This window comes from Nematolebias whitei, chromosome 18, assembly GCF_014905685.2.
Source record: "Nematolebias whitei isolate Nwh7 chromosome 18, NemWhi1, whole genome shotgun sequence".
Taxonomy (NCBI): domain Eukaryota; kingdom Metazoa; phylum Chordata; class Actinopteri; order Cyprinodontiformes; family Rivulidae; genus Nematolebias; species Nematolebias whitei.
The window spans coordinates 4,241,211-4,251,155 of record NC_056515.1 but is presented as its reverse complement, the minus strand read 5'-3'; the positions used below and the strand labels follow the sequence as shown (position 1 = coordinate 4,251,155).

Genomic DNA, 9,945 nt, shown 5'->3' with positions numbered 1-9,945 from the left:
TGTGTGTGTGTGTGTGTGTGTGTGTGTGTGTTTCTGTTCAGTGCCCTGAGATGACTTCTGTTGTGACTAGATAAACTGAACTGAACTGTTTGAGTTGCCAGGTCACTTCCTGAATTGAGCAGGAACTAAGACTGAGTGGACGAACCACCAAAGAAAAACATTCTCTCAGGGTTTTGTCCTCAGATTCATCAGAAAAGGTTCAAAGGACAAGTGAGGGACCAATTATGCAAAAAAAATAAAAAATCCTAATATAATTTTTAATATTTAAAATGGGTGTTGAGGTTTGGCCACATTTCCCTTCCTGTTTTTGTACAAGTACTTTATGGGGTGGCTTGGTACTTGAATTTCAGGTGTTCACAATATGTGTTATCTATACAACCCCACCACCCCCATGCTGCACTGAATGCTACCTGATGAGCTGTGGGCAAAGAAAGAGACAAGTTGGTTTAGTTTTGTTCACATCCAATAATCCTGGCCTTGGGGAGTGAATGCTGATTCCTCCATATACATGAGCTCATTTAGGCTTGAAGCTGAAATCAGCTGCATGCTCTTCACATAAATGAGCATTCTTTATAGTCCTAGAATTGTAGAAATAGGTGTAATTTCCCTGTAGCTCATAAAGGAAGCTTGGAAAATCGTCATGTCTAGTATTTGCCACAGACCTGTGTACTTCAAACGACTGAGGTACCATCTTGTGTTTCTACTATATACACCTCAAACCATCAGGCCTAATCTCCACGTCTAGCAGGGTTACTCCTTGGTATGGACTGGTAAAAAAATCACTGTTCTTATTAAAGCTTTCATCTTTGAGCTACGAGTTATTTTTGCTGATGTACAGAGGTTGGGCCTTGGATGGACTTGTCCTGCTGCATCACCTGTTAAAGGACTGGTCAGAAAGATGAATGAACGGTCAATCACACCCTCCTGCCTCCTGCTGCCACCCACAGCCACTGACGTTAGAAAGCTGCTCCAGGTTTGGTCCCAGTGTCTCTCAGAGGACATGGCTGCTACCTCAGAGATGAGTCAGAGGTGCTTCAGCTCTGAGGGGCAGTCTTCCGGCTCTCTCTCAGGATGCTGTCCAGGCCGTTGAGCTGGCGGAGGAAACCTCGGTTGGGGATGACGCCTCTGTGGTCTTTGACAGTCTTGATGGCCTCCACCAGGGTCAGGTTCTGTCTGATCATCAGGTAGGCCAGGACCAGTGTGGCTGAGCGGCTCACTCCCACAGTACAGTGAACCAGCACCTTCCCTACACACACACACACACACACACACACACACACACACACACACACACAAACATTATTTCCAGTTTCCTCATGAATAAACCAGTAAAACGAGTTTAATGTAGAGCTGAAACAGAAAAATGTAAACTGCTGATTCCTTAAATGTTTGCTTTAACATTCACTTGTTTTTTAACATTCACTTGTTTCTTATGTTCCTTGTTAAAAATCCATCCATCCATCCATCCATCCATCCATCCATCCATCCATCCATCCATTCTCTTCCACTTATCCGGGGTCGGGTCGCAGGGGGTAGCAGCCTAAGTAGGGAGGTCCAGACTTCCCTCTCCCCAGCCACTTGGGCCAGCTCCTCCGGGGGGATCCCAAGGCGTTCCCAGGCCAGCCAAGAAACATAGTCCCTCCAGCATGTCCTGGGTCTTCCTCTGGGTCTCCTCCCGGTGGGACGTGCCCAGAACACCTCACCAGGGAGGCGTCCAGGAGGCATCCTAACCAGATGCCCGAGCCACCTTAACTGGCTCCTCTCGATGTGGAGAAGCAGCGGCTCTACTCTGAGTCCCTCCCGGATGATCGAGCTTCTCACCCTATCTCTAAGGGAGAGCCCAGACACCATGCAGAGAAAACTCATTTCGGCCACCTGTATCTGTGATCTCGTTCTTTCGGTCACAACCCAAAGCTCATGACCATAGATGAGGGTAGGAACGTAAATCAACAGGAATATTGACAGCTTCACCTTTTGACTCAGCTCTCACTTCACCACGACAGACCAATACAGCTCCCGCTTCACTGCCGATGCTGCACCTATCCGCCTATCAATCTCACACTCACGCTTTTTCCCTCATTCATGAACAAAACCCTGAGATAATTAAACTCCTCCACTTGGGACAGGACCTCCTCCCCGACTCGGAGAGGGCACTCTACCCTTTTCCGGCTCAAGACCATGGCCACGGATTTGGAGGAACTGATCCTCATCCCGGCCGCATCGCACTCAGCTGCATACCACTCCAGCAAAAGCTGTAGATCATGACCTGATGAAGCTAATAGGACCACATCATCTGCAAAAAACAGAGAAGCGATCCTAAGGCTGCTGAAGAGAAGACAGCCCTTAGGCGAACCGATTTGCCCTGTTGGCACGCACGCAGCTGGATATCTCATCAACTGGAAGACTTGATGATGTGTCTATCTCTGCTGCCATCTGTGGATTTTAAGGATGCATATTTAATTGGATTTAGGATAATTGGTTCCTACTTTTTGGATTCGGCTGGTTTTATCTACAATCAAGGAAGTTGTCGGCAGCAAATTTGGACCTTATCACGCTGCTTGCCTTTATGATGGCTTGGTTCGTGTCTCGAGTACCCAGACTCAAATGCTTTGGGCTGAATGGATCAGATCTTGGGGATTTTACTCAGTCACGTTCCATCGGTGTGGCCGTGTTATTTTGGACATTTCAGAACTGAGTGGACCAATACAGACTCAATGTAGATGTCATTAAGTTCTGCCTGTCCCCAAAACAACTGTGTGTTTATCTGAATTTGGCTCCCTTGGCTGGCCTTGAAGGCCATCTTATCTGAATTTACCAGGAAAACATGTGATCTGATGCTCACCACCCCTTCCCTGAGGAATTTCCAACTGATAACCAGATGAAACCAGCTGAATAAACTTGTGTCATCATTTCAGGACTCTTGGATTCTCATAGACGTTATTCTTGGCCATTCCTTGACACCCCTCGAGAATGTTTATGGATCTCACATTGATTGATTATTCCATCTTTATCAGAACTCTTACAGTGACCGCGAGAGCATCTATGAACATTGCTGACCACTCTCATCTCCCCCGTCTGCAGATTGTCTACGTAAATATGTGCTTGTTTGTGCGAGGTGTTTTTTTTAATTTTAGAGGTTGTTTTTTCCCTTAGGCAGGAAAAAAAAAGTCTGATAGGAAATTTTTTTCATCTCCAACTCCTACATGTGTCCAGTTAACCACTGTTTATGTCTGTCCAAACAGGTCTCACTTGTAAATGAGTCTTTGAGGCTCAATGTGATTTATCTGTTTAAATAAAGGTTGAATGAAAAAAAGGCCACCAAAACGGATACCCTCAACACCTTGGCTGCACCTAGAAATTCTGTCCATAAAAGTTATGAACAGAATTGGTGACAAAGGACAACCGTGACGGAGTCCAACTCTCACAGGGAACGAGCCTGACTTACTGCCGGCAATGCGGACCAAGCTTTGACACCGGTCATACAGGGATCTAACAGCCCGTATCAAAGGGCCTGGTACCCCATACTTCCGAAGTACCCCCCACAAGGCTCCCCGAGGGATGCGGTCGAATGCCTTCTCCAAGTCCACAAAGTACATGTAGACTGGTTGGGCAAACTCCAACACACCCTCCAGGAACCTGTTGAGGGTGTAGTGTTCCACGACCAGGACGAAAACCACACTGCTCCTCCTGAATCCGAGGTTTGACTATCCAACAGACCCTCCTCTCCAGAACCCCCGAATAGACCTTACCAGGGAGGCTTAAGAGCGTGATCCCTCTGTAGTTGGAACACACTCTACGATCCCCCTTTTTGAATAGGGGGACCACCACCACCCTCGTCTGCCAATCCAGGGGAACTGCCCCCGATGTCACGCAATATTGCAGAGTCGTGTAAGCCAACACAACCCCACAACATCCAGAGCACTAAGGAACTCCGGGCGAATCTCATTCACCCCTGGGGCTCTGCCACTGAGGAGCTTTTTAAACACCTTGGTGACCTCAGCACCAGAGATTGGAGAGCCCAACCTAAAGTCCCCCCAGGCTCCGTTTCCTCAGTGGAAGACATGCCAGTGGGATTGAGAAGGTCTTCGAAGTATTCTGCCCACTGACCCACAACATCCCGAGTTGTCAGTGGACATCTCCACCTCCTCGTCACCCAAGTGTCCAAGACATGCGGCCGCAAATCAGATGAGACGACAACAAAGTCGATCATCGAACTGCGGCCTAGGGTGTCCTGGTGCCAAGAGCACATATGGACACCCTTACGCCTGAACATGGTGTTTGTTATGGACAATCCATGACAAGCACAGAAGTCCAGTAACAGAACACCACTCGGGTTTAGATCGGGGGGGGGGTTCCTCCCAACCACACCCCTCCAGGTCTCATTGTCCTTGCCCACGTGAGTGTTAAAGTCCCCCAGTAGAACAAGGGAGTCCTCAGGAGGCGCACTCTCCAGTATTCCCTCCAAGGACTCCAAAAAGGGTGGGTAATCTGAGTTGCTGTTTGGTGCATAAGCACAAACAACAGTAATTTTTTTGTTAAAAATCCACATGTAACAAACATCTGCTTTTAGTTCTTTTGGCTAAAAACAATATTTTGAAACAGGTCTGACCCAGAATGTCATTTCATTTACTGTATTTTTTGGACTATAAGGCATACTTAAAATCCTTGAATTTTCTCAAAAATCAACAGTGAGCCTTATAATCCGGTGGTAATTATGGTTGTGTTTACTGACTTCAAACTCATTGTAATGTGGTACACGGCGCTCAAAAATCTGTCAAAATGAACTTGTTTCGCTTAAATCACCTTTTAGTTTGAAAAATATGGTACATGTAAATTGAGTCTTTCTGCAATTAGTTTTTCTTTTTAGCTGATTTTGCGTCTTTTCAAGTTGTTTTCAGTAGGATTTCATGCATGAAGTTGCTGTGGTTGTTTCGTGTCTCTGGCCCAGTTCAAACCTGGCAAATCTTCAAAACGATTGTTTTGTTTTCATAAATTACACTTTAAGGGCCCTTTTGTCGTCAGTTTATTAATTATCTCAGCCAATAGGATGGCTTCACATTAAAACCAGTATTTCTGTGTTGTGACTGTCGTTAGCAAGTTATAAACACTATTTATGAGGGAGTCCCTAAAATGTCTCAAACGCTTCGCAGGGCCTCATTAGCTAGTAATTTGCATGATGTCTCAGTTTAACAATTTTCAGTCAGGTCATCTAGACAGTTTCTTTTTTTGCTGAAACATTTCACCTTCCATTCGGAAGGCTTCATCAGTCAAGGAAACACACAACACAAAACTGATTCTTTCCCCAACAGCTTACTCCAAAGTGGAACAAACCAGTTATCTTGGTGCTAAGATGGTGTCTTTGGCACACACCCTCCTCAGTTGTGTGCCCTCTTCCTCATCGACAGTTATGAGGAGGGGGCGTGCCAAAGACACCATCTTAGCACCAACATAATTGGTTTGTTCCACTTTGGAGTAAGCTGTTGGGGGAAGAATCAGTTTTGTTGTGTGTTTCCTTGACTGATGAAGCCTTCCGGATGGAAGGCGAAATGTTTCAGCAAAAAAAGAAACTGTCCATATGACCTGAGTGAAAATTGTTAGATTGTAAACCTGGATTATTGAGCATGGACTTTTTAGGCTGTCTCGGTTTAGTTTTTGTGATTCTACAGGTGTGGTTTTTGTGACTTGCCACCTGTTTTTTTAACTATTGTGTGGAAACGTGTTTGTATTTATAACTCGACGCTGTACGTGTTGTTACTCTGGGGGTGCATCATGTTAATCGTCTCTCACTGACTTAGCTGTGCGATGAAAATTGCATAATTTTGATCTAGTAGCTTCATCCACCTCTTCTCCACAAGAGGCCCGGGCCAATATTTCTTTCACGGGGTGTCCACCAAGTGTTGTGTGATAAATCGAAGGTTCGTGGGCATGTTTGTTTGTGTGTTAAAGAACGTCTCACAACTACGCCTGTCGCGATAAACAATAAATCAATTAATCACATGATAAATGAAAATAATCAACCTCTTTTTCATCTACAGGGCGGCTGTGGCTGAGTGGTTAGAGCAGTCGTCCTCCAATGCGAGAGTTGGGGTTCGAATCCACCAGCAGTCACATGCTGAAGTGTCCCTGGGCAAGACACTGAACCCCTCATAGCCTCTGATGTGTGTCCCATCAGTGTATGAATGTGATCTAAAGCTCTGATTAGTCTCTTTAGAATGATTTGTTCAATTAGCTTTGTAGAGATCTAGTATAGAGCTGTATGAATGGGTAAATGAGGCACAGATTGTATTGTAAAGCACTTTAAGTATCTTGAAATAAGACAGAAAGGCACTATATAAGTACAGTCCATTTACCATTTATCGGCTTTATCGTTTCTTTGTGTCTCTCTTTCTACTGAAGACACTGGATGTCAAAAGGCTCAACTCCGGTGCTCTTCACTGACCCTCCCTTTCTCGTTTCTCTTTAAAATCCGTTTTAATTGTCCAAAATCACGTTTTTGGATCGTTAAAAGCAGCTAAGCTGAGAAGCAAAGCTACGAGCTAAGCTAACAGGCCGATTTCGGGGAAAAAAACCTCTGTCTTGTCGAAGCTCCAAAATTCAGTTGAAACCCATGCCTTCATGTAAAAAGTTGTTTTTTCTGAAAAAAGAAGCTGAAAACTTGTTTACTAATTTTAATTAAAAGCTTTGTGTGAAAAATGCTATGCTAAAGAGCTCAAAGCACACGAGCATCTGCCATTTTGAGAACTGAAAAACAGGAACAAGAGACAGTCCATGTTCACCAAGGGTCCTCCATCCTACTTTTCTCAGAGACACGTTGCTCGCTCCCTCACTATCCATCCTTCGGTTCAAACAGTCTTATACTGCCATCCGGTGGTCGAAAAATGTACTACACACAAAACAAATTAACCAATATTTCTTTTAAAATTTGACAATAATTTCTAATTATAATAATATAATTAATTTCTAATTATTGTCAAATTTCAAACAATATTATCATTTACTGCAATAATTTCTGAGATAATCACCCAGCAAAATTTGTTATTGTGACAGGCCTACTCACAACCTTGTGCGCACGAGACAACTGCTCAGCTTCAGATTTAGTATAAAATGAGAGGACAAATAATATCATGTTTAAAAAGCTGGTCCAGATCTCCTTATTTTCATTTCCAAAGTGTACTCCAGTAGATGAAATCATAAAGTTGGGGGCAGCTGCCAAGGTGGCGCAGAGCGGGCTGAGGCAGACACAATGCACTGCTGATGGGCAACAAAATAATGTGCAGGCCAATGAATACAGTTTTGCGGGTTGTGCACTAAGCTCTGGTTTTAGAAACGAGCCACACGGCTCGCCCATGTTCTCGTGACATGAAGGCAGAAACGGAGGCGAGTCTTCGTTTGAATCTTCAGCTAGTCTCCAACAGTCTGGTGAGATACCGACATTCATTCGATACTATTTGTTAATATAATCTCCACAGTGTCCAACGTTGACAGACTTACCTCCACTGGAGAGGGCTTTGTGGATGAACTCTGCAGCAGGGTAAAAATTGACACTCATGTCAAATGTTGGGGAGTCGTGAGCCTCTATGCCGTGATATGTGATGTTCATCCCTGCATAATGCTCGGCTCCGCCGCACCACTTGCTCTGCGCACAGTTCAGGATGTGCGTGATGCCAAGTCTGGCCAGCTCACGGCGATCTGATGCCATGTTTCTGTGGAGAAAAAGGTTGTTACAACTCTGTCAGTCAAACTGGTATCCTGACATGCCGACTCCCAGTAAAGACTGTGGAGTTAAACAGCTCCAAGTGGACGTTTAGCTTTGACGAACTGACTCGTATTTTATTAAAGTTACAAACAGAAAAATGTACATATTTTTCTTGGTATATAAAATAACTGCCTTTGAAATAAGAAAAAGATTTGTGTAATAGTGGAGCATTTCAGAATAATGTTTCTCAACAAAACACTGGAAGACTTTGAATATCTGGAGGACAAGGCTGAAAGTCAAGACTGGATGGTGAACTTTGGGCCCCCAGGGGCCACTTCTGATTCTGGTCTAGACGTCACTACATGGGCTCAGGAACCCCCACAGATCATTGTCTACACACAGTTCAAGCTCAGTGTTGCCCCTCCCATGATCCAACGAGGGCGGCCACATTTTGACCTGTGAGGGTCGTTCTGTTTGAAAATTATAATCGATTGATCCTTATCACTAAAAACCTCGACTGATATCAATACGGGCAAACTAGACAAACACACTTGACAGAATCAAAGCAAAAAACGTCATTTGTTTTTCATATTTGATAATTTATTGAATTACATTTATTCTAAAATATTACAACCCACTAAAAACAACAACAAAAATAATAATAATAAACTGCGTTTTCATCAGGTCTATGCAACTAGTAGCCCAGGGGCCACTTCCGGCCCGCTGGAGACTTGAATTTGGCCCACCACTGAGTGCATTTAATTTGTGTGTGTGTGTGTTCTGGGTATGGGTTATGTTTATTGCATTTATGATTCTGTCTCTCCTTCCTGTCCTCTCAACCAGCCGATCAAAGCAGATGGCCGCTTGTCCTGAGCCTGGTTCTGCTGGAGGGTTCTTCCTTTTAAAAAGGGAGTTTTTTCTTTCCACTGCTGCCACTGTGCTTGCTCAGGATAGGAGACTGCAATGAAGCCAAGATTCAACTTGTCTGCTGGATTCCGTAGAAAAAGAACTTTACTAATTGGCTTTTATGTATGTGAATGTTTCTGTAAAGTGCCCTGAGACAACTTTGTTGTGATTTGGCGCTTAATAAATAAACTGAATTGAACTGAATGATTCAATGCAACAAAATAAACCAATTTAAAAGGTAACAGATCAATGTAAAACTTGGTTTATTTACATAATGACTTTAATCTGTTCAGAGGCAATATGTTCGACATAACGTTACTTCATCTAGCTACCTAACGGTCACCAATGGTGTACCACAAGGCTCAGTTTTAGGTCCCACTCTTTTTTCAATTTATATAAATAATGTAGGTCTAAACATTCCTGATGCATCCTTGCATCTCTATGCCGATGACACTGTTGTTTATTGCCAAGCTAACACAGTTGCCAAGGATTTCCAGCTTCTAGTCTGCTTTTGACATCATTCAGTCAGACTTATTCCATCTCAAGCTGGTGCTAAATGCTGACAAAACCAAAGGGATGTTGTTTTCCAACAGAAAGTCAGTGCCAGTAACTCTTCCTCCTATCTCATCCATGCATAGTGTTCCTATTGAGTTTGCAGATTCTTTCAAATACTTGGGAATTTTGGTTGATGCACATCTCTGTTTTAAACCACAGACTGAAAACTTGATAAAGAAATTTAAACTAAAACTGGGCTTCTTTTTCAGGAATAGATCTTGCTTAACTCTAAATGCCAGAAAACACCTTGTAACTGCTACCTTCCTACCGACCACTGACTATGGTGACATTATTATTATTATTTTAATTCATTTATTCGTTCTTTTAAAATAAACAAAACAAATTTGTCAAAAAGAAAAATAGACATTGAATGAAATGAGTTCAAAAAGAAGAAGAAAATTCTTATATCTGTCCTTTATTAAAAATAAATAAATAAATAACTACAAACTAACAACAACCTACACTTGAACAATCTCCTAACTGAAAAAAAAAAACCATCAGGCATCCTTCACCTGGTGTCATACCTTCCCAACAACTTTAACTTAATCATCTTTTTAAACATATACATTGTTTTAGAATTTTTTTATGGTGATAACAAGGCAATTTCACAATCCTACTCCCTGAATTACAGCGCAGCGCTCCTTCAGACTAGTTCTAAATGGAGGTTTTACAAACATTTCATTATGTACATGAATGCCCCTGCCAGCTGCTTGCAGATGTTGGATGCTGTCTACCATGGTGCGCTAAGATTCATAACTGGCTGTAACTACCGTACCATCACTGCGCCT

The 9,945-nt window shown here is 43.2% G+C and overlaps 1 protein-coding gene across 1 annotated transcript; it reads right to left on the bottom strand.

Annotated features, from left to right (window-relative positions):
- Positions 1 to 1,034: 1,034 nt before the first annotated feature.
- Positions 1,035 to 8,926, bottom strand: LOC119425013 (dual specificity protein phosphatase 26-like). The gene is made up of 3 exons (XM_037692534.1): positions 8,922 to 8,926; positions 7,492 to 7,703; positions 1,035 to 1,246 (listed from the first exon to the last, which is right to left on the bottom strand). Exons 1-3 carry the CDS (start codon positions 8,924 to 8,926, stop codon positions 1,035 to 1,037), a joined length of 429 nt encoding a protein of 142 aa, XP_037548462.1.
- Positions 8,927 to 9,945: the final 1,019 nt, after the last annotated feature.